Below are 23,160 nucleotides of genomic sequence, written 5' to 3' on the forward strand. Positions count from 1 at the left end.
GGGAAGAAGCCTACCATGTATGACATGACATGTATGTGACGTGTCTGCGCGCGCGCGTGTACGTATGTATGTATGTATATGTAGGTGCGTCTGGCAATCCCGCACGTCGCGTCGTCTTTTCGGGCATAAACATCACTACACGGATGGCTGACGATGGAAGAAAGAAACGGGCAAAGACCAGAAGCGCGGAAGGCGAGAGAGGCCATGGACGGAACGGTTGCGCACGGCAGCCATGCTACCTACCATACCTACCTACCTACGGTGGCTTTGAGGAGGGGCGGGAGGGGAGGGGAGGGGAGGGGAGCGGTGGTAGTATCCAGATGACGACTTTGTCTTTTCTCTGTCGGCACTCAGGAAAACGTAACAGAATGCATATCCAGCCGGCTGGGTTCGCGTGCTTGGCCTGCAGCCGCATCACACACACCCGCCTTGACCACGCACGCACACACACGCACCTCCGGGTTGGCATATCCACTTTGGTCCCGGCTTGCAGGGTTCTAGTAGCCCACTGCAGGTGGCTTGGGGAGAGGCCTATGGGGAGGGTGTCGATCCGTCGGTCATGGTGGTGATGGTAGCGGTGGTGGTGGTGATCATGGTACCTAGCAAAGGTGGTAGTAACTGACCCAAGGGGGGGGGGGGGGGGGGTTTGCCTGAGGGAAGAAAACAAAAGGCCCGAGCCAGATAGTTCGTCTGAACGCCCCGGGATTCGTCTCCTCCTTCCCGCGCGACTCTCTGGTTTCTGTCCGTCGAGGTTCTCGCTGGACTAGGTGCCGGCCTGATTGGAACGAGGTGCATAAGCGAGGCGGGCTTCGAGCTCGGGAACAGGCCCGTCCAAGCCCAAGCTTTGGCGTCTGACTGCTGTGACGGCCGGTTAGCGAGCGAGCCAGCCCGCGCGTCTTTGGGCGTCCCATCCAGTCAGTTCCGCATGACGCGACGCAGGGTCGGTTAGCTGAGGTGGGCGGCCGGGGCTTTGCTTTTGATGGCCGGCTCTTCCTTCGCCTTTCGGGCTGGTCCTCGGACGCCAGAGTTCGGCGGCCGAAGCGGCGTCCAAGACATGGACGGCGCACATGAGCTGCTGCTCGGTGCTTTCATCCCTTTTCTATCTATCTACCCTTCCTTCCCAGAGCCCTCCCGTTCCCCCTATGCGGCACGGTGACGGGCTGGCAACTCAACCTAGGCGCTTCGTATACACGTGCAAGTGCGCAGCACAGGTGGCCAGCCGAGAGGAAGTCGGGCGAGCAAGGAGTGGTGGGTGGGCAGGGAGATGGAGTAAGGGTGATTGATAATGGAGCGTTATCTCCTACACCTTTTGTAGGACTGCTTTGTCTTTCACAACTCTGGAAGGGGGGCCAGCGGTCAGACATGACTCGGCCCTCCTGCAAAATCCAACAGCCTTCTATATGATCCCACCCTACCCAAACCAACGCCCCCGTTCCTGTGTGATTTATATCTAGGTACAGCTGACATGATGAGCCGCCGCCGGTTCCTCAAATCCCACCCGTTCTGGAAACCTGGAAGCCATCGCCCAAACATCCCTGCCTGAGCCATCGTGCGAGCCGATCTCAAGTCGAGACCGCAAATACAAGGTGTCTCTCCCGGGACACGCAGGGCTAGAACAAAGTAAACGACAAAACGCAGACGTGGCAAACATGATCACGTCAACAAAACCCGGCCTCAGACCCGCTCGCCCACGCCGTCGCCGTCTAGAACATCATCAAACGCAGCGCAGTCCCACCAGCTCCAGCTCGTTCCAAGTCCACCTCGGTCCGTCCCATCCCAACTCCCTGATACACATACACGCGCACACACACATCTTTCCGCTCAGCCAAGCAGAACCCCATGCCCACCACACCATGACCCCAAACAACCAGCAACCCACGATGACAAAGCGAGAGAGAGAGAGAGAGAGAGAGAGAGAGAGAGAGAGAGAGAGAGAGAGAGAGAAGAAAAGAAAATCAGCACCACGTAAACACCGGATTCCTCGCCTTCACCATCTCCAACCTCTCAACAATCACCTTCCTTCTGTTCCCCTCCATGCCTGACGCCGCCGCGTACCCAAGGTCCCCGCCCTCCAGGTCCGTCTCGTAGTCCTCGTCGTAGCTCGACAGCCTGCGATGGTGCCTCGCGTGAGCATGGCTGTGCGAGGCGGCGTGGCCGCCGTTCGATTCCAGGCTCGGCCTGCCTGGAGGATGGCGGTACAGCTGGGCGGCGATGGAGGCGCTCTCGCGCCTTGCGGCGGGGGTGGTGGTGAAGGAGAAGCGGGTCGGGGGGTGGGCGCTGGCCTCTGCAGCAGCAGCAGAAGACGACGGGCCGCGTTCGGGGGAGTAGACGTTGAGGGATCTGTGGCTGTGGGCGCCGCGGGAAAGCTGCGGGCGGGTGGTCCTGGCGGGGGGGCTGGTGGGGCGGTCGGTCTTGGGGAGGAGCTCGTCGTGGCCGGGGGAGGCCGGCGACAGAGGGTCGTCTTGCAACGCCAGCTCGAAGCGGCCGGGGTGCGGAAGGTCGGCGGGGGGCGGGCTGGCGGGGCCGAGGCCAAGGAGGTCGGTCGAGAGGGAGGCTGACGGTGCCGACGCGGCGCCAATGTCCATTTCCTCCTCGAGGATCATGTCCTCGCGGGGCCTGCCTCCGTGAGAGGCCGACAGGGAAGCCGAGTCCGACTCGGCGGCGGCGGCGCGGCGGCGCATTTCGGCGCTCGCCGGCCTCATGGGGATGGCGACGGGCACGTCGACGAGGTCGTCCCAGACGCAGACCCGGGGACGGCGCGTCAGCTCGAGCGGGCCGTGGTCGGGCGTCTTGAGCGTCTCGACGACGTTCCACGCCTGGCCCTTCATGACCGCCATCTGGCGCGCAAACATGCGCTCCTGGAAGTCGCTGTCCATCTGGAAGACGCGACGCAGGGCAAGCTGCGTTTGGCTCCACCAGTGGGTCGACGTAAGCAGCGGAAGAAAGTGGTCGCGGGTCTTTTGCGAAAAGGGCCGGCCGATGAGGTCGACGGGAAGGAAGAGCCAGCCGAACGGGAAGCTTCTCCAGGCATCGGGGTGCTTCCAGGGCCACGACAGAGAGTTGTCGATGGCGCCCACCGCGATCTTGGGCTCGGGAGCGGTCGGCCCCGGCGTGGCGGATGCGTCCATGGGCCGCTCGGCGCGATACGGAGGCGACGCGCGCGTCCTGGGCGGCGGCATCCGGGATGCGTCGACGGGCCTCGGCCCCGGCTCGGCCTCCTCCTCGGACGCGTCCACGTTGAGACGCATCGGCTCCGACCTGACCGAGACCTGCTCGGTTTCCCAGTCCACCTTGATCATCCAGTTGTCCAGGCCCCTGTCGGTGTTCCGCATGATGTAGTCCAGGATCACGAGCTTCTCGAGCTCCTCGCGGAAGGCCTGCTTCAGCGTCGGGGTCCACACGAAGTTGCCGGGGGACGGTATCTGCGACGTCGGGCTGCCGCCACGGTCGTCATCGCTCTCGTCGCCTTCCAGCGGCGCGCTTCCGGGACGGCACGTGTCTGCCCAGCGGCGCCTGCGTTTCCTGCGCGAGTCGGCGGTCCGGATGCCCGAGAGGTACTGGTCGGGCCAGGGGTGTTCGCGCAGGAAAACGTTGGCATCCTTGTAGCCCTTGAGGAAGACCTGGAAGCTGCCCGGCTTGGCCGGGAGGACCTTGCGCTTCCTCGAGAAGGCGTAGCGGTCCCAGAACGGGTAGTGGAAAGATTTCGAGGACAGGTAGACGACGTCGGTGTACGGGACGAGGTGGGTCCGGAGCTGGACGTCGAGGACGTAGGCGGCGGCTTCGCTGACGTACGAGAGGTTGGGGATGAGGCTGCGGGACGGGGGAGGGAACACAGCCCGGTCAGCAAGCGATGGCCTGGGGGTCGCACGCGTGAACGTGAACGGAGCGCGTACCAAGCTCTGCCAAAGAAGCACGGGAACAGGTTTCGGTGGATCCACTTGTTCCATTTGGGGTTTCCAGCCGCGTAGGGTTCCTCGTCCTTGGGCTTGAAGACGCCGACGACCTTGCCATCCGGGTTCCTCGCGAAGTAGCTGCCGGAGCTCCCCTGGGAGATCATGCGCGGGTGGACACCCTGGCGGATGGCGTCGCGGACGCTGTCGACGATGGCGTCGAACTCGGCCTTGGACATGTACCCCGGCTCGGGGACGGCCAGCATCTCGGCGGTGACGGGGCGGACGCCCTCGGGCGCTTGGAAGACGGAATGGATGATCTCGAGGCGCTCCTCCTCGCCCTTCTTCTTGCCGCGGCTGCGCTTGAACTTGGAGGCGATCTCGTCGGCCCAGCGCTCGAGGCGGGCGTTGATGGCCTTGAGGTCGACGCCGGAGTTGCGGCGGGCGCGGCGGCGCGATCGCGGGTCGCCCAGGGCGGCCGACAGCGAGGAGGGCTTCGGGGTGGCCATGCCCGAGTGCGGGCGGGGCTGGGTCATCGGAGCATGGCGAGGAGCGACCGGAGGCTGCAGCGAGGCGTAGCTGGCGGCGAGGACATCGTCGTCCGAGTCGTCGCTCAGGTCGGCCTGGGCGAGGCGCTCGTAGCCCGTGGTGGTAGGTCGCGGCATGGCGGGCTCAGGGGGGGGGCAATCCAGGACGGCAGAGCCGGGGGATAGCAAGGGTCCGGTGCTGTCTATGTAGATGCGAGCTTAACGATGCGATGTCAGAACGGCCTCCGTCCCGAGGCCGGCGCTCCAACAAGACAGGATGGGGAAAATGCCCAGGGGTTGACAATCGCAGATCGCCCGACCCGAGGGGTGCAAAGAAATGATTACTACAAAAGCGTTGTCAACAAGATTCTTGGGCTAAAGAAACAGCGGCGGATGCGCTGAGACGCAAGATAAGGTTTGCCAAATGGTTCCCTGCTGTAGGGCATTGAATGGAACCGAATCCCCGGTTCGATCATTTGGAAGAAACAAAAAGTTGAGAAGCAATGTCGTGACGTTGACGTCGGAGGTTGACGTGACGGGGCAGGAGGCCAAGGTTCCCTCCTGCGCAACCCTGGCCCGGCCCGCTGGAAGCCGGCGGTGGTCCCCATCCGGTCCCGTCCCATCCAATCGGGGCCCGGATTGAACGTGTGGGTCCCAATTGGGGGGGGGGGGGGGGGGGATTTCCAATTCGAGCCAGGCGAGGCCGCGCTTCCATGCGCCACAAGAGTCGGTTCATCCACGCCGCCCCGGGCCCCTTTGCCATGTGGTGGTCGTGGTGTCTGTCGGTGTCGTTGGATGCATCTCTGCGATAGTTGGTTCCTTATTATTACTATCCAACTTCAACAGCATCCATCGTGGGTTGACATTCGGACTCCAGATATCCACGGCGTTGCAAGGGACACACACCACACCACGTGATCAACATGGCGCTTGGGTAACCTGTCGTGTCGTACTGCATATGTGACGTTCGGCGAGCCCAGCGCATGACGAACTCGGAACTCAAAGCATCGGGGTGGCTTCCCAGGCAGCCGCCTGCATGTACACAGTACGTACGTACCACTAAAGTGGCTGTGCCTCACAGAACAGGAGATGCAACGAGACATGTCAGCGCACATTGGGTTGGCGCACGTACTAGCAGGTCGCAGGGCGAGCTTATGCATCAAGGCAGGCACACCACCAAATGGCCGCCTGCATGCGCCCAGCCCCAGCGAAATAGGGTGAGAGGCTGCCTGTTTCGGGGTCGTAAAACTTGGGAATCCCCTCATTTGGAACTCCTTCAGGGAGATGGACCTTTCATCCCCGTCGTCTCCGTTCCTCCACACGCCTATGACAGAGCACCACCACCCAAACCAAGGGGGAACATGGTTGCCGGTCCCTGCTACTGCTGGAGCGTCTGCCTCCATTACGCCTGCGGCTGCACCTGGACCGGGCGTACAGTTCGTGCGTCTCGCCCGTCCCGTCCCCAACCCATCCTTCCGTAACGCCCAAAAGGCTAACTTTTCCATCAATCTCTCTCTCTCCCTCTCTCTCTCTCTCATCAGACCGCTGCGACACCCTCGGCACCAACTGCAACCCCTGGACGACGTGCAGGGTCACGGAGCGCAACTGCCTCGACTGTCATGACACCAACGCCCTGGGCCGGCAGGACGCCGGCAGCAACAAGATGAAGCGCGAGCGCGTCATGAACGCCGAGGCGTTGGGGGCTGTGAGCGAAGCCGAGGCGCTGGAGGACGCGGCGCGAACGGAGGCGAAGACGGAATCCCCCGTTCGCGTCAGGAATCATAACCCCAGGGCCCGGCGTCGAGCCGGCGAGCCGGGCGAGGGGTCGATGGACAGATGGCGGTGGGAAGGATCGGGCGCGAGGCGGAGGGCGTAAAGAGATAATACATAGTAAGACCTAGGTACCTAGGTAGGAGCTGGGCGTTTCTCGACGCTGGGTCGGATGGAAGAGCTGATCTCTTCTTTTTGTTGGAATCGTCAGGCAAAAGAAAGGTCATGATGAAAGCTCGACACGCAACGGCCGAATGGGGTTCTCTTGATGAACGCCAGCGGCATGACCATGACGAACGGTGGGGAATGGAAGACACAGGACACACGAGATGTTCTTTTTTCTTTTTTTTCTTTTTTTTTTCTTTTTTTTTCTTTTCTTTTCTTTTTTTTCTTTTTTTTTTTTTTTTCAAAGCAAACGGGAATTCCCTGTGCCCATCAAGGTTTGCTCTTTGAAATTGCAAGACTCTCTGCTCTGCTCAACTCAGAACTTCAAACCGTTTTTCAATTACTAGTTCATCACATTGATCTCAGTGCCTCCAAGACATTTCACTTGGACAAGCGTGGCAGACGGGCTATTCGTCGAGCAATCCACACGTCATCATCCAGGAATTGATAGGAACGGCGTTTTCTCATGGCCTCGGCTATCTCACAGCGAGAACGCAGGAGCACCAAGATCGCTGCCAGGATAGAAGACATCGCAAACCAACAGTTCGCCTATTACACAAGAGAACGAACGCGCGCAGAGAGAATACGCCGTTGCTGCCAGGTAACTATGTAATAATTAGTGCAATTCACCCTGATGCACTCCCCAGGTAATTACAACCTCTCTTGTGTTCTCTGCATGAACCGGAAAAAAACCCTCCCAAGAGATGAGGGACTCTCTCGAACTGCTGCACGCTGTGATGGATACAACTCAATACTCCTTTGAGAATAAACCCCTGAGCCTAAACGAAAACCCCCTTCCCACCAAAGTCATGTTGTTTCAATGCAGCATCAAAATCAAGCCATGAGGGGTCTCAAGCCATGATGGCTCCGGCCCGCGAGCAACCAGAGGCTTCCTCCCCCCCTTTGCCCGATTCTCTGGAATGTCCTCCACCTCTGTCTCGCCTGGTTCGGAAACCCAACTCCTTGCGCCCGCAAGACCGACCCGACCGCCATGGAAAGCCCCCGTCCGAGCCAAACCAACCTCCTCCGCACCCCCCGCACTCAGCCCGGAAGACAGGGAATTGGGCCACAAAGTACATAAAACACTCGAACCATGGACGTCAGCACCGTCACGCCCACGCTAGAAAGCCCGTCATGCCATGCCACCGTGCTGTGCTCTTCGGCCAGCCACTCAAGAACAATGCCGAACCCCGGGAGAGAGAAAAAAAAAAAAAAGAGCCTGCTGGATCCCGCCCCGTCACGAACCAACGCGAGGCTTCATTCCTTGAAGGATACCCTCTTGGTTTTGTTCTTGCGGCTGCCAGGTTGCGACAGCGACGAGCGAAGCTTCTTTGGTGGCTCACGTTGGCAGAATGGTTGATGGGCGCCGCGGTGCTGGCTGCTGTTGCGTAGCTCGTGGCTCTGAGCTTGCGGCGGGTTGCAGGAAGCCAGCATGGGAGGTGAAGCGCTCCGAGAATGCACGGCATGGCCTGTCCAAGCCGCGTCCATGGCGCTGCGGGAGCTGCCCGGAGCAGGCTGCGCCTGCGTCAGGGCGCCTGGAGGAATGGCACACTGAAGCCGAACAGCGTCGGCGTTCTTGGTTTGGATCTCCTGAGGCTCAATGATCCGGCCGGCCTCGTCGGCCATCCGGGTGTCGTCGGTCGCGATCGCTGGAATCGCAACATGCTCCGTCCTGGCTGGTTCAAGGGCCTCGGATTCGGAACGCTTGATGGCTTCGGACGAGGCCTTCACCCTCCAAAATCGAGAAACCACCTTGAAAACCCCCTGGTGAATCTTAATCTTCCCCGCCACAACCAACTCCCCAAGCAGGGACGACGACCCTCGGTGGCGCGACAGCTTCAGGAGCCCGACGGCCCGGGGGGAGGACCTCTCCTTCCACATCTGACCCTTTGCCACTATGCCGCAGAGCTGCGGAGTGGCAAGCCTCTGGGTCCTTGGCACGGGCAGGGAGCGGAGATTCGGCGTCCTGCTCGCCACGAAGGCGACGTCGACAAGCGAGTTTGCGATCCTCGGGCATGTGCCGAGGCTTTCGAGAGACGCAAGGCCGCCGCCAAAAGCGGCGACGGCGACGTTCTTCTGCGCCTGATCCCCCCGTCCAGCGCTCGGCCGATAGTTGAGCTCATTGACATCCCTCCTATGCATCGCCTCGCTCACGTTGACGCCGCCCCCAGAGCGGAGCAGCTCGCGGTACTGCTAGTAACTGTCGATGTCCTCGCGCTCTTGCTGGAGCTGGTATCGCAGCATCAAGGCGTCTCTCTTGCTCTGTTCCGCCATGGCCGCCTCCATCTCGCGGAGAAGATGGCGATACTGCTCGCCGTAGGACGGCTCTTCTCGGGGTGGTTCGCGGGTTGCTTCGCCCTTGTGACAGAGCCGGCACTGGCGCTTAGCCACGGGCGCGTCGTCGTCGCTGCGGCAGGCCCACCATCCTCCATTCTCACGCCGTATGTCGCTCGACCAGCCTGGGTGGGGTTCGTGGTATTCCTTGTTCCAGGCTCGTTTCCGCATCTGCGACGCGGCGGTCAGTTCTTCCTCTCTCGCCAAGTCCGACAGCTCGCCAAGAAGCCGCATGAGATCCTTGAACCGGTCCAAGGGGGTCGCGCCGTGCAGGTTGACAGGTGTTTTGGCGTCGAGAGCGGGAAACCAGACCGGCACCTTGGAAAAGACATGGTCGGCATGTGACGGGACAGAACGTCCCGGATCGGCTTGCTTCACTAGCCTCGGCACGTGCAGCTTGTCTTGCTTGTCAAACCCATCGAGCTGCTGATCGACCACAACCTTGGTGTACTGCTGGATCCTTTCCTGCGTTCGGCCGTCGTGCTCTTGAGGGGCGCCGGCCAGGCCGAGCATCGCGCCGGAAATTCCAAGTCGCGTGGCCGTGGTCTCAACAGCCTTTCTCTCCTCCGCTCTGTGGCGCGCCTCGTCGATCATGTCAGAAACCCCGTGAGCCATCTGGAGCGACTTGATGAGCTTGGCGCGGCCGGCCATGACGAGATCCTCCAGGTCGGCCTTGAGCTCGTGGCGATGTTTTTGCAGCGGTATCTCGGCGGCTGAAATCTCATCGAGGCGCCGGCTGCGACGCGATGACCCGATGCGGTCCCTCGGGCGAAACGAGCTCGTGATCAGACGCTGGCGCTCGTCGTTATAGGCCCTGAGTTCATCCTTGTTGATCTCAAACTCCTCAAACTTGATGGCCAGAGCAGCTCTGTGCTCCTCCAACCTCCCCACCCAGCGTTGAGTAGCCTCGGTAAACCCACCGATACGCTCCTCCACAAGCTCCTCGTCCAACCCTACGAAGACGGGGCGCAGTGCTTCTAGCTCCCTGTCGAATTCGTCGTTATACTCCTTCATGTCGGGAGCTGGGAAGGGGAAGAAGAAATGGCGCTGGACAGCAAGGCGGTTGTAGGGATCCAGGGGATTCTGTTCAACCTGCCTGGCGAAGAGCGTGCTTGTGCGCGCAGTCGCTTCCACCAAGCCACCGATCTCGTGAGGGATACCGTCCATGTCGACAAGGGGATGTCTGTCATGGCGGCTGTAAGGCCTGACGGGTGCGTAGACCGGGAGCGGCGCACATGGGGCCTTTGGAGAGCACAGGCCCTCGTTGTCGCCCGTTTCCTCGAACACCGATGGCAGGCTTGGGATCCTTGGCCCATCCCGGCTGCGATGAGGCTCAGCCGCCGGGATATTCGCTTGCTGCGACTTCTGGGCTCGAATGTTCCGCAGTGCTCGAAGGCTCTTCGTGGGCCGGTCGGCAGCGCGTTTGGGAAGCCTCACCGTATGCCTCCCGCGATGGCCAGCGGTGACGGGGAGGCACCTGGCGCCCTTGAAGCGTCGCACTGGAGGAGTGGCCACAGACGACGCAGAGTCAATGGCCGGCGAGCTGGTGAGAGCATTCTGGGTGGTGTTGTCAGGCAGGTTCCCACGATGAAGAGTGTCTTGCTTCGATGGCGGGTCGTCATGGGTGGAGGGAGGAGGCGAATCCGAGCGGGCGATGCCTTGAGCGGGAGTTACCGGAATTGAAAAGACAGCGGGTACGGTGGTGATGGCCGTCTCGGTGGACACTGGCTGGTGACATGGGCTCGCGCAGGCGATGATGGGGTGCGCAGCCGGATTGGGTATGTCCACAGCAGCCGTGATCTCTTCGATCTTTGGAGCTGCGACGGGCGACGAAGCACAGGCGTCCGAAACGAAGACCTGGGGCTCAGAGACGGTTGAGGGTTGGAAGATTGGCGAAGCGACGGTGGCGGTGCGCGTCGACACGAACGCATGCTGGGTGCCATCCTCCGTCAGGGCAAAGTTGAGGGCGGGTTGGTCGTGGTCATTGGTCTTGAGCTGGCTCTCTTCGTCGCCGATCTCTTGGAATTCCAACGAGGAGAGCGTATTCGCGGCCGACGCCGTGGCGGCCACGAGAGAGATTGTGGCTTCGCTGTCTTTGCGGTTCTTTGATTCTGATTCGGTCAAGGGGATGTCGGGCGTGGGTTCCGTGAGGACTGGCCCAGTGGTCATCACCTCGAGGCAGATTTCGGTTGCCATTGTCTACGAGGAGATGTGCGCGCCAAGGCACCGAAAAGGTTGGCGGCTTCGGATGCGCTGTACGTCGGCGCGCGCGCAGGAGAAACGGTTGGCTTTCGGCGCAGCGTGTAAAAAACGGTAGACTAGGTTGTCAGGAACAGGTCGGCGTGGTTGGGATGCAGGGAAGAGTTGGTCGCCGAAAGAGTCCACGAGGAAGAGGTTTCTTTGAGACGAGGTTGGTGAATAGACTCCAGAAAGACGCCAAGGTTGCTTGGTTGGGATAGGGTGTGAGGGTGCAAAGCACATACAAGCACGCACGGAGAGGGAGATGGAGAGGGAGAAAGAGAGGAGAAAGAGGGAGCAGAAAGGTGCTGGTAGATTTGGAGGAACAAGACCCCCCCGGAGGAGCAGAAAGCAAGACTTGGTGCCTTGGCTCTGGCGCTCTGCCCCCGGAGCGTTCACTCCAAACAAGGGCCCTCTGACGCCGCGGGAAAAATCCCAAGTCAAACCGACGACGAGGAGGATGACAAGCCCCAGGATGGAGATCCCAAGGTTGACGTTCGATGTTGCGGCGAGCGGAGAGCGGAGAGCGGTGGAGAAGGGCCTTGTCGACTTGTTGACGAGAAGTTGCGAGTTGCGAGTTGCGAGTTGTCAGAATTGGAAAGTGTGGAAAGCGTTGAAGAACTTTGTGAAGAAGGGAAGAAGGGACAAAGTCTTTTTTTTTTTTTTTTTTTTTTTTTTTTGGAAGCTCAAGTCTGAGGCAGAAAAGTGCAGCAGCAGCAGCAGCAGCAGCAGCAGCAGCAGCAACAACAACAACAACAACAACACAGCCGAGTTAAGGTTCGTGATGGTTGTAAGCTTGCAAGTTTAGTTGCTGGGCCTTGGGGGCTCGCAGAACTTGACAAAATCCCAGTTCCAGTCACCTCTGCGAGAGACAAGAGATAAATACAGACACCTAAACCCCGAGCACCAGGACAGATGGCAGAACAAAAAGAAAAAAAAAGACCCCTGGAGATTCCTGCACTCACAAGTGCCCACGCTCATGAGAGCGACAGTCTGGCCACTCTTGGATGGGTTTCTTCTTTCCGGAACCCTTCACATCGATGCTCCATCTGATGTGCGTCGCCAAGGGCCATACGGCGCCGTGATTCCTTCAAAGCCCTCCCTGCTTCTGCTTCCCCTAGGCCGCCACCGGCCCCACCGAAACCCTCTCGTTGAGCTCCCTCTCCCTCCTCAGCTCTGCCGCGAGCACCATCTTCTGCTGCTTCTTCTTGCTGGCCTCGATGCTGGCAAACTGCCCGCGAGCGCCATGCCGGATCTTGGTAATCATATCCGCCGCCCGGCCCTTGGTGATGTGGTCGGGCCCGAGCTGGTTGTCGTCGCTCCGGAACTTGTTGAGGAACTTGAGCTGCCCCTCGGTAGCCGGCGCCTTCCTCCACGACATGCGCGCGCTGATGATGGGCAACGGATACGTCTCGGTTGCGTACTTGTCGCAGCCGTGGACCGCATCCATGAACGTGGCCGCCCGGAGGATCTCGCGCGGGGTCGCGTACGGAGACTTGGCCACGCCGGGCGGCAGCGCCCGCACCTCGTAGCCCACAAAGGGAGGCTCGCCTGGCGGGCAGTCAGCCAGGCGCTCCAGCCTCAGGTACGTCCCGCCCGGCCCGTTGAGGATGAACTTGTCCGGGTTGATCTGCACCCACGCGAGCTGGCTGATGGAGCGGATGTGCTTCTCGCCGGACGTGTCGGCGATCAGGTCAAAGACGGAATCGTACTCGGTGAAGGTGACGGTGTAGGACGCCCCCGTCGACACGGCCGCCTCGGAGGCGGGCAGGCGGGAGCGGGCCTGCTCTTCCCTCGCCTTCTCGGCCTCCTTGCGATCGGCGAGCTCAAACATGGCGTCCGCCGACGCGCCATCCACAATCTCGTTGGGATCGAGGCCGAACAGCGTGGGCGTGGTGACGATGCCCGTCTCGAGACCCGCCACCATGTCGATGATGTGGCAGTTCTCCTTGCCGTGGTGGAGCCGCAGCCCCCGCCCGATCATTTGGATCAGCAGGTTCCGCGACCGCGTGGGCCGCGCCAGCACGATGCAGTCAATGTTGGGGATGTCGGTGCCCTCGGTGAAGATGCCGCAGTTGACCAGCACGGGGAACTCGCCGCGCTTGAAGGCCTCGAGCCGCTCGGCCCTGTCGCGAGGCGCCGTGTCGCCCGTGATGAAGCGGGCGTCGACGCCGTGGTGGCGGAACCGCTGCGTCAAGGCCGCGACGTGGCTCAGGTCGACGCAAAAGACAAGCGTCGACTTGCGCGCGGCGGCCTTGGCCAGCCAGGCCCGGACCACTATGTCGTTGAGCTCGGCCGTGTTGACGGCCCGCGAGAGCGAGGCGGTGTCGAACTCGCCGCTTCCGGCTTTTCCGGTCCGCTTGACCTTGGACAGGTCGGCGCGGCTGTCGACCGTGGTGAAAACGACGTCGCTGAGCCACTTCTCGCCGATCATGTCGACGTAGTCCTTGTGGTAGACGATCTCGTCGATGGCCGCGCCGAGCCTGAGGCCGTCGGACCGGGAGAAGGTGGCCGACACGCCGATCAGGTGCGGCGAGCGGGGATTCTTGGTCCTGAGGCCAAAGTGGTCCAGAACCTTGAGGTAGCTCGGGGCGACGATGTGGTGGGCCTCGTCGACGAGGACGAGCTTGAAGCGCTTGGGGTCGTACTTGAGCAGGCGGTCCTTGGACAGGATGCTCGGAACGCTGGCCACGGTGATGTCGGCGATGCCCGACGCTGCCAGGTTGCCCATCTCCAGCTCGATGGTCTTGTCCGGATACGTCCGCGAGCAGTGGCGCGCGGCCTGCTCGACGAGCTCGCGGCGGTGGGCCAGGATCAGGGTCTGGGTCGCCATCTCGGAGAGCGGCTTGACGCGCCCGATAAGCTGGGTAAAGATCACCTTGGACGGGTCAGCATGCCGAGGTCCGCACGGGTCAAACGGGGGGGGGGGGGGGGGGGGGGCAGCCGTACGGTTTTGCCGCTTCCGGTGGCTAGGGACACCCCCAGGCGCTTGTGGCCTTGCTCCAGGGACGACAGAACCGACTGGATGCATTCCTCCTGGTAGCTGCGCAGCGTCAAGGGCTCAGCAGCGCCTGGGGCCCCGGGCTGGGACCCGAGCTTGGGGGAGGTTGATATCCTTCGTTGGGGACTCGGTAGAACAACCCTTCTCGCCGGGCCCAGAGCCAGCCGTAGCCCCAGGGCTGCCACTACCCGCAATGTCATGTCGCCGTTGTATCATGACGTTGTGGTGTCGCCCCCCCTCTTGATGTGTCTCTTCTTCTTCCTCTCTTGAGTTTTGGCTTTTGCCAGGGACCAAGTGACGTTGAAAAAGAGAGCGCGGCTCCGGCCCGGGACCCCTGTCGACGACGGCAGAGGAGGTGATTGGTCGGGATACCCCAAGGTGACCCACCTTTATGCACGGTTGCATCCGCCGTGGGGCCGTAACTACTGTGTACTATAGTACACAGTATACACAGTAAGTACGGTAGTTAGTTCTCTGCGTTCCAACTACCTAGTAAACTCGTGGGTGTATTGTGTAACTACCTAGGTAATGCTACCAAGTAATGTACTTTACATTACCATTCCCGTGAGTTACACCTCCAAACGGTTCAATGTTTCTCACCCGCTCTCGTCGTTGCCCGCATCCTCCATCACCTTGACCGACCCGGGCTCCCAGACGCTTATTTCACTGGCCGTGCCCAAAGGTACAATACCAGTACAGCGTGTATGCCCTTCAAAGTGTCAAAGTGTGGCTTTTCCATCGTGTGTTGGTCCACCCGATTTTGCACAAGCCTTTCTTTTCACGCCCTTCTCCGTGTACAACAAGCCAACGTCACGCACTCCCCCTCCAAGGACGGACATGGAATGAGACGGAGCGTGCTTATTTCTCAAAACCAAGACTCGACATGGCCTCCAACCTGGCCGAGCCAGGCCACGAGGATGGCCTTGATACGAAGCCCTTGAGGGAATCGCTCTCCATGGTCCTGAGACAATTGCAGCCCAAGCCGCGGCGACGACAAGCAGCCGGCGAGATTGCAGAGAGCGACGATGAGGGCGCCGCTGCTGGGGATGGCGGTCGTGGAACAGAAGGCGACGCACGCGGCCATGGGAACGAGAGGCACAGCGACAAGGGCGATGGTGTCAAGGAAGAAGGCGACGACCAGGGCTCCAGCCACGCCAGCCCCGAACCACCCCGGCGCCGAGCGTCCGTCTCCTCCTCAGACGGCGAGTACAATCCCTCGGACGAAGAAGAAGCAGCCAGCCCTGCCTTGTCCGACCGCATCTCCATCAAGGCCGAGCCAGGCACGCAACCGCTAGCCGCCGCCTCCATCTCCCATCTCCGGCCCCGATCGCCGCCCTTCTCCCCGGCCTGCGTCATCCCAGCAACGCCAGCTCACGCGCGCCACCATTCCTATTCCTCTCCGCGAAAGCGCTCCCGCTCATCCTCTCCGTCCGCCATCGCCGAACTCCCCTCCCGCCCCGCCAAATACGCCCGCACGAAGCCCTTGAACCATGGCTACCTCGCCCTCCTCAACGAAGACATCTTGTCGGCCGCGGACCGCTTCACCCCGGCCGACCGTGACCCCTGCACCGGCGAGGTTGCCCCCGAGCACGCCCTCACGGCTTCCCAGCTGGGCCTGACGGTCTGGTCCGAGGCCGAGAAAGCCTTGCTTTTCGAAGCTCTCGCGCGCCTCGGCCCCGCTGCCGACCCGGCCGACATCGCCGCCCGCGTCCAAACCAAAAGCGCCGTCGAGGTCGCTGCCTATCTGGCCCTGCTGCGCGAGAGCGCCGAGGAGCTCGGCTCGGGCATCCCCCCGGCCGAAATCCCCGCCGCCGTGGAGCTCAGCCAGGCATGTTGCGCGGCGCTGGAGGAGGCGGCCGATGCCGTGGCATCGAGGCAGGAGACGTACGAAGAGAGCATCGAGAAGAAGCGGTGGGGGGCCCAGGCGTGGTTGGTGGGACAGAGGAACTGGCGGGAGCTGGAGAGGGAGATGCTGGCCAGGGCGGAGACGACGGCGCCAGAGGACGGGTCCACGGCCGTAAAGGACGACCCGGCGCAAGACGGCCGGTTCCAAGCCACGCCCTCGATGAACAGCCTGCAGCTCTTCCGCGTCGGCGCCTGGCTGCGGCTCAGCGAGCGGGTCTTTATGAACTCGGTCATCGACGACTACAACTGGGCACACGTGGCGGGCGGCAGCGGCGTGCACAACACGCCAGCTTTACGCGCGACGGCTCTCGAGGACCTTTACGATCTCGCCGTCGAGATGACGCGCCGCCTCGTCGCCGCCACGATCTGGGTGTCCGAGTCGCGCGTGCGGGCGAGGAGAATGCTGTACCCCAACGCTCGGTGGAGGGTGTGGAAGCAGGACGCCGAGGCGGCCGCTTTGTCGTTGGGCCTCAAGACGAACGCACGCGAGTTTTGGGCTAAGTGTGCCCGGCGGTTGAGGTTGGATGTTTACGACGACGATGACGACGACGATGACGACGACGACAAGGACGGCGAGGGCTGGGAAGGCGAGGAGGAGCGCGGGCCGATGTCGTACGACGAGGTGGAGAGGGCGCTCGGTCTCGAGGTCGAGGTTCGCCAAGAGAGCGGTGACGATGAGGCCATGTACGCATCGTGGTCAGAATCTGACGAGAAGGACACCGTCGACCTCGACCGCTCTCCCGCGGAAGACTCCGATGCCGGCTCCGTCGAGCTCGGCGGCGCAAGCCCGTACGCGACCGAGTTCGAACAAGAAGAAGAAGAAGAAGACGCGGGCCCCGAACCAGAAGAAGACGAAGCCGAAAAGGCGGCCATCCAGCGCGAGATGACCGAGGCGCTGGTCCACTCGGCACTCGAGTTCCCCGAGTCGCGGCGCGCCAAGGCCGCACTGCGCAAGAGCATCCGCGCCGAGCGGGCGCACGAAGCCCACGCCGACAGGCTGGACGCGCGTGCTTCGTATGCCGAGGAGAAGCGGCTGTGGGCGATGCTGGGGAGAGCGCCGCCGCACGAGCTCGAGAAACCTCCAGCGGTGGAGGGCGAGCCGAGGGTAGGGACCAGGCGCAAGGTGGATGACCTGCTCCGAGCGTTTGCGCGTACGCCGGGAGATTGGAGGAAGACGTTGGAGGCGGTGCCGAGCCGGTGGGAGATGGAATATGCATTGGCAGAGGAAGACAAAAGAGGCAAGGAGAAGGACGATGAGGAGGGAGGGGGTTGCGGTTCAAGGTGAGGCCCAAGAGCGACATGATGGATACCCAAAGCAGAGTCTTCACAGCAGAGCCGTTCTACGCAGCTTGTTGCTCATAACCGTGTCATTCTATCCGGCCGTCGCCGCGCGACAAGCGCCCTTCGCCCACCGAAACCTACACGTTCCCAAACAGCTCATCCCACCTCGTCCTCCTATCCCACACAATGTTTCCGTCGCTCTTCCTCCGGAAGTACAGAATCCGATGCTGCGGGATGAACTCCTCGTCGGTCTGCTCGCTCTTCCACATGGCCAGGTCCTTCTCCATGGCCCCCGCGAACCGGTCCTCGTACCCGACCACGTAGTCGCTGCTATCCAGCTGCGGATCCCACCGGATGCGGTTCATGGCGTCGAACGCGGTGCGGAACTTGCGCGTCTTGTCCGCCCGCATGTCCGCCACCGCGACCGGCCTTTTGGACCCCTTCTTCTTCCCCTTCTTGCCGCCCTTGCGAGCCTTCTTCCCGTCCTCGGCCGAGCCGGACTCCTTGCCCGAGGCGCCTTCGTCCTCCCCGCTCTGCTCCTCGTCCTCCTCCCCCTCCTCGTCCTCTTCTTCATTTTCCTCTTCCTCGTCCTCTTCCTCCTCCTCTCCGGGGGTGTATTCGCCCCACTCCCTGTCATCCAGCTCCAGCTCGCCCAAATCCCCGCGCGCGACGACGCTTGCGCCAAGCCAGCTGCAGCGCGCGTCAAAGTAGCGCTCCTCGCCGCGCAGCGAGGCCTCGAACCTCGACAGCGCGGTGCGCAGCGCGCCGAGCGAGAGCTGGACCTCGTCGCGGGACATGTCGGGCCGGGCCCGCGACAGGCCGATGAGGTAGCACCCGCTGAAGTCGCGCACCTCTGCTGTTGCGGCTCCTGCTGCCGCTGCCGCTGCCGCTGCCGCTGCCGCTGCCGCTCCGTGGCCATCGTTGGCTTCCTCTCCGCCGCCGTCGCTACCGCCCTCGGTCGCCTCGGCCGCCGCCTCGCGCGCCTTGGACGGCTGCGGCTCCTGCCGCAGGCCCTTCTCGACGAACCGCGCCGGCCACATCCTCGCGTGCAGGCCGGGCACCCGGCGCTGGAGATCGACCAGCAGCATGACGCACCGCGACTCGAGCCAGCCGAGCAGCTGGGTGCCGCGGGCCAGGCCGAGGCCCCAGTACTGCACGTCGAGGCGGACGTAGGAGGGGTACGAGGCGAGGAAGTCGTCGGCCGCCGTGCCCGTGCCCGTGCCCGTGCCCGTGCCCGTGCCGGCCTCGCCGCCGCCGCCGGGGGCCGACGAGGCCAGGAAGGCGGACCACGACGGCGCGGGGGAGGCGGAGGAGAGGAGCACGTCGCGCGCCCTGGCGAACTCGGCGGCGATGGTGTTGGCCGAGGGCACCGACGCCGCCAGCGCGGTGTTGAGCGCCGGGGGGAAGTAGCCCAGGATGGCCAGCGGCTCGCGGCTCGAGCGGGCGTACGGAAGCTTGCGGTTGTGGAAGAGCGGGTCGAAGGCCAGGTCGCGGGCCCAGTCGAAGCCGGCGTAGTGCGCGAAGAAGCTCGTCAGGAGATGCTCGACCGACGGGCCCGGGCCGACGACGCGCCCGTCCTGGCAGGCGAGGAGCTTGTGGACGCGAGCCAGCAGGACCGAGATCTGGATGCCCGACAGGAACCCGAAGCGGGCCGAGTAGATCCCCCGCGCCTTGGCCCAGGTCTTGATGAAGCGGTGGGCGAGGCGGAAGGTGGCCAGATCCGGCACGGAGCGGCCGAGGTGGTCGAGGTCGCGGGCCGCCTTGAGCTTGGACATGGTTTGCGGCGGGAGGGACCAGACCTCGTCGGAGGGGGCGCCGCGAGGACCGCCGGCCAGCGCTGCGCGACCGCGGCGGCGGGGCAGTACTGCAGGTCGACCTTGATGCCGCCGACGTCGAGCTCGAGCATGGTGCCCGTGTTGGCGCGCACGCGGCGGAGGATGCGCAGGCCGGCCCCGGCGGCGGCGGCGCGGCGAAGGCGCTTGGAGGCGAGAGCGAAGAAGGTGCCGGCGCTGAAGGGTCCGATGCACATGACGTCCATGTCGGAGGAGGGGGTCCAGACGCCCAGGGCGTACGAGCCGACGGGGACGACAACGACGCGGCCGCCGTCCGGTTGGGCGAGGGCGTTGGACCGGGACGAGGTGTCGAGAATGACCTGCTCCAGGAGCTTCAGCGCTTGCTCCCGCTTGGCGGCGTCCTCCTGGCTGGGGATGACGCCGAGCGAGCCCAGCGCGGCCTCGACGCTGCCCGGGACGGACAGGTGCTCCGGCGCCTTCTGCAGACGAACGGGGACGACCAGGCTGGAGATCTCGGGGGAAATGAGCCCCTCCGTTTCTTCCCCGTTCTGGTTGTCTCCAGCTTCCGCCTCCTCCTCTGCCTCCTCCTCCTCCTCCTCCCCTTCTTCTCTATCTTGGGGCCGTCGAACCTCCATGGTGCACCGGATGCCCCAGTGATCGCTGGCAAACAGCTTCCCACCGTCTCCCTTTTCGGTCAAGAACCCAAACATGTTGAAGCCCGAGATCTTGAGAAGGCCTTCGCCGCGAACGAGGATTCGGTCATAGCGTTGCGGGTGAGTTCCGCCGCCGGCCGCGGCCATGGCCGCGGCGAGGCGGTTGGCGGCGGGGTCCCAGGTGGCACCCAGCTCCCCCTCGCGCTCTTCCTCGGCGTCGTTGTCGCCGTCCTTGCCATGCGTCGCTCGCCAGGCATCCTGCAGCTTTGCCTCGGCAAATAGCGCGTCGAGGCTGGCGAGGTGCTGGGCCGCTCCCTCGGAGAGGGTCTTCTTGCGAAGAGCCGCGGCGATGGACGCAGCCGAGGTGGTGAGGTTGAAGTCGCCGGCCAAGATGCAAGGGTGCCCGGGGTACGCGTCGGCAAGGTATCCGACGATGCGGCGAACGTCGGACTTCTTTGCGGCAACGGCGCCGTCGGTGAGGCCCTGGCTGAGGTGCACGGCGGCGAGGACCAGCGGGAGGGACCCGTCACGACGGGCTCCCCGGCCGATATCTCTGAAGCGCGCCACGACGGCGCCCTTGTGCTTGCGGTTCAGCGAGATGTAGTCCCAGTCAAACGGCGTCCTGCTCAGGACGACGATGTTGAGGTGGCTCGGCAGCGGGTCGACGTCGTCCTGGGCCGGCGGGCCGTGGGAGCAGTAGGGGTACTCGTCGCGGATGCGGGGGTCGCCGAGCAAATGGGTCAGGAACCCGTCGGTCACCTCCTGCAGCACCAAAACGTCGGCGGCGGCGTCTCTGGAGAGAATGTTCTTGATCACGAGCGGGTACCGGGCCTCGGAGGCCGGCCACTGGAACTCGGCGAGAACGTTGTAGCTCGCCACGGACAGGACTTGCCTCTCTTCGTCGTCGTCGTCGTCGTCGTCGTCGTGGTCGTCGTAGTCGTCGTCATCGTCGTCGAGCATCGCGGCCTCCTGGAACGGCACCCACCGGTCCATCTCATCGTCGTAATAGTACGGCGGGCTGCTGTGAAGAGCATCCTTCTTCGGAACGGCGCTCGCTGCTTCTCCTTCCTCCTCCTTCTCCTCCTCCTCCTCCTCTCGAGCGACCGGGACCGTGTCCCCCTCATAAAACCCGCGCGGCTTCTCCAGCCTCCTCACCTCCCCATCCGCAAGCCCGACGGTCCCCCACAGGCGCATGACGCTGCATCCCGGCGCGGCGGGATCCCGCTGCCTCACCAGCACGGCCAGCTCGGTCGGCGTCCACGCCAGGGCGGGCACCAGGCCGACCTTGTCGACCAAGAACATGTGGGAGTCCGACGCGGCGTCCTCGCTCTGCGCGACCGTCATGTGGGCGGCGAACGGCCGCCCGGCGCGGGGGCGCGTGCGATCACGGTTCCTCTCCGTCCCGTCTTCCTTGTCCTCGAGGGCGGCCACGACCGCGTCCCTCAGCCGCTGCAGCCCTTGGGGCTGGGTCGCGCCCAGGTAAATCGTATTCTGCCTCCTCGACCTCTCAAACACGCCCACCTTGTCGAGCCTGACCCTCAGCGGTTGTTGCCGATCCTCCTCTTCCTCCTCCTCCTCGTGCTGCTCTCCCCGGTCGCGCAGGGCGTGGGCGACGCGCGCAACGGCGCCCTCGAGCACGTCGGTCTTGACAAACGGGTAGACGAGGTTCACGTGGGGCGGCCATTTGAGGTAGGCCTTGTCATAGAGGGCGCGGAGGCGGTCGACGCGGGGCCAGAGGGGTTGCGGGGGGATCAGGGCAAGGGCCGTGTCGGTAGAGGTGAGCTGGAGGGGCTTGCTGATGGGGACGGTTTGGGAGGGTTGGAGGCTTGGTAAAGGTGAGCATGAGGCCGAGGGCTCGTGAGTTTCGTGAGTTTCTGAGGGGGTCGCCATGATGTGGTGTGAGATGGGTTGTGTTTCCCTTGAGTGTGTTGGGTAATAATAATAAGAAAAGGAATGAAGAAAAGGCGTGTTAGTCTCGGCGGATGGGCAACCGGATCAACAAGGAAACCCTTTGCAAATCTGGGACGACAGAGCAGCTGAGCGACTGATGAAAAAAAGTCAACGGGGGGACTTCATAAAGATATATATATTTCTATATACATATATAGTACGACAGGTAGTTCCAAATCGTCCTGGTCATGGTGGTGATGTCCACAGCCTCACAGCGCCAACAGCTCCCCCTTGAAGGACAGCCCCGGCAGGGAAGCGGTGGTGAGGCTGAGTACCCACGCTTGGCTCGCTCCGGGTGACTCACGCCGTGGATTCGCGGATTATTAGCGATCGCATCCTGGGCCTTTTTTGGTAGGGACTTGGCGGCATGGGCATTTGTGAACTGGGTCACCTAGGCGCAATTTGAACAGCCCGGCTCAGGTTTCATGAACCACACGGAACATGGAGTACGCCATCGCCAACAAGTACCTACTATAGTGTATGGAACCCATTTTGTGTTTGGGACAAACCCTGATGTAGGGAAACGCGACCTGGAACCGAGAATCCTATTTAGGATATCCAAACGCCCAACGCAACCCTCGCCGACGTGACACATTACACCGGATAGCGTATGCAGACAGACCATGAGCCTTTACGTGTTTTCTGCGGATATGGGTTGACCCTTCCAATCGACCCCCGTCGTCCATCCATCCATGATCATCTCGAGCTTGTCTTCGTTGGTGACCCAGCCCATCCGTTTTGACACAATGGCTGCATCGGGTTAGCTTTCTGGGAAAAATGAAAAGCAGACAAGGAGGGAGAAGAGAGAGAGGGAGAAGAGAGAGAGGGAGAAGAGAGAGAGGGAGAAGAGAGAGAGGGAGAAGAGAGAGAGGGAGAATGAGGGGGGGGGGGTTGGAAACCAAGCGTAGCAGACATACCATGATGAATGACGTCCTTCCACTCCCTCCACCACGTCTCCTCGCTCTGCACGGCACACCTCCTCCCTTGGTCTCCCGGATCGGCCCCCTTGGGCATGGTCGCGAACGGCCAGACCGCCTTGACCACCTCGTACCTCCGCCTCCCCGCAAAGAAGCCGGCGACGCTCGTCAAGAACTTGTTCACCTTGTCCGGGTTCTGCACCACGACGCGCGTGTGCGTCGTCGAGAACGTTACCGTCACGCTCCCCGGGTACTGCATGCTCACGAGGAGCTTGCGGATCTGGCCTTCGATCCAGTCGGCGTCAAAGTTGACCACGACGCGCTCCAGCACGAAGGCCTTGACGGTCGCCGAGTCGGCGACGTAGCGCGCCGCCCAGGCCTCGAGGCCGCTGCCGCTGCCGCTGCCGCTGCCGCTGCTCTGCCGCCGACAGCCACCACCACCACCACCACCGCCGCCGCCACTAGCACCACCAGGATCAACGCCGCCACTATTGTCGTCGTTCTCCGGGTCGGGCTCGGCGGACGGCTTCGTGCCGCCGCGGTACGCCACCTCGCCCGGCCCGACGCAGCGCAGGTAGTCGAGGCGCTGCTTGGGGTCGTCGGGCACGAGCAGCGGGAGCAGGTTCAGCCGGAGGTCAAAGTCGTTTGTTTGGCTGTGCTGGCGGCGGCCGACGATGCGGATCTGCGGCTTGGGCGGGACCGACGCCTGCTGGCGGATCAGGGAGACCAAGACGGC

General features: G+C 62.8%; 7 protein-coding genes across 7 annotated transcripts; 2 read left to right on the forward strand and 5 right to left on the reverse strand.

The window, feature by feature from the left end:
* Positions 1 to 1,955: 1,955 nt before the first annotated feature.
* On the reverse strand, positions 1,956 to 4,555 carry VTJ83DRAFT_4814 (uncharacterized protein; the record flags this gene model as incomplete). Its single annotated transcript, XM_071011345.1, has 2 exons — positions 1,956 to 3,810; positions 3,894 to 4,555. 2 exons carry the CDS (start codon positions 4,553 to 4,555, stop codon positions 1,956 to 1,958), a joined length of 2,517 nt encoding a protein of 838 aa, XP_070866264.1.
* A 1,223-nt stretch (positions 4,556 to 5,778) lies between these two features.
* Positions 5,779 to 6,293, forward strand: VTJ83DRAFT_4815 (uncharacterized protein; the record flags this gene model as incomplete). The annotated part of the gene is made up of 2 exons (XM_071011346.1): positions 5,779 to 5,857; positions 5,959 to 6,293. 2 exons carry the CDS (start codon positions 5,779 to 5,781, stop codon positions 6,291 to 6,293), a joined length of 414 nt encoding a protein of 137 aa, XP_070866265.1.
* A 1,316-nt stretch (positions 6,294 to 7,609) lies between these two features.
* On the reverse strand, positions 7,610 to 8,494 carry VTJ83DRAFT_4816 (uncharacterized protein; the record flags this gene model as incomplete). The annotated part of the gene is made up of 1 exon (XM_071011347.1): positions 7,610 to 8,494. One exon carries the CDS (start codon positions 8,492 to 8,494, stop codon positions 7,610 to 7,612), a length of 885 nt encoding a protein of 294 aa, XP_070866266.1.
* A 51-nt stretch (positions 8,495 to 8,545) lies between these two features.
* Positions 8,546 to 10,882, reverse strand: VTJ83DRAFT_4817 (uncharacterized protein; the record flags this gene model as incomplete). The annotated part of the gene is made up of 2 exons (XM_071011348.1): positions 8,546 to 9,708; positions 9,922 to 10,882. 2 exons carry the CDS (start codon positions 10,880 to 10,882, stop codon positions 8,546 to 8,548), a joined length of 2,124 nt encoding a protein of 707 aa, XP_070866267.1.
* Positions 10,883 to 12,041: 1,159 nt separating this feature from the next.
* On the reverse strand, positions 12,042 to 14,125 carry VTJ83DRAFT_4818 (uncharacterized protein; the record flags this gene model as incomplete). Its single annotated transcript, XM_071011349.1, has 2 exons — positions 12,042 to 13,802; positions 13,874 to 14,125. 2 exons carry the CDS (start codon positions 14,123 to 14,125, stop codon positions 12,042 to 12,044), a joined length of 2,013 nt encoding a protein of 670 aa, XP_070866268.1.
* A 683-nt stretch (positions 14,126 to 14,808) lies between these two features.
* On the forward strand, positions 14,809 to 17,115 carry VTJ83DRAFT_4819 (uncharacterized protein; the record flags this gene model as incomplete). Its single annotated transcript, XM_071011350.1, has 1 exon — positions 14,809 to 17,115. One exon carries the CDS (start codon positions 14,809 to 14,811, stop codon positions 17,113 to 17,115), a length of 2,307 nt encoding a protein of 768 aa, XP_070866269.1.
* A 133-nt stretch (positions 17,116 to 17,248) lies between these two features.
* On the reverse strand, positions 17,249 to 21,447 carry VTJ83DRAFT_4820 (uncharacterized protein; the record flags this gene model as incomplete). The annotated part of the gene is made up of 2 exons (XM_071011352.1): positions 17,249 to 18,910; positions 18,958 to 21,447. 2 exons carry the CDS (start codon positions 21,445 to 21,447, stop codon positions 17,249 to 17,251), a joined length of 4,152 nt encoding a protein of 1,383 aa, XP_070866270.1.
* Positions 21,448 to 23,160: the final 1,713 nt, after the last annotated feature.

The sequence above is a fragment of the Remersonia thermophila genome, chromosome 4 (genome assembly GCF_042764415.1).
Source record: "Remersonia thermophila strain ATCC 22073 chromosome 4, whole genome shotgun sequence".
NCBI classification, from domain to species: domain Eukaryota; kingdom Fungi; phylum Ascomycota; class Sordariomycetes; order Sordariales; family Chaetomiaceae; genus Remersonia; species Remersonia thermophila.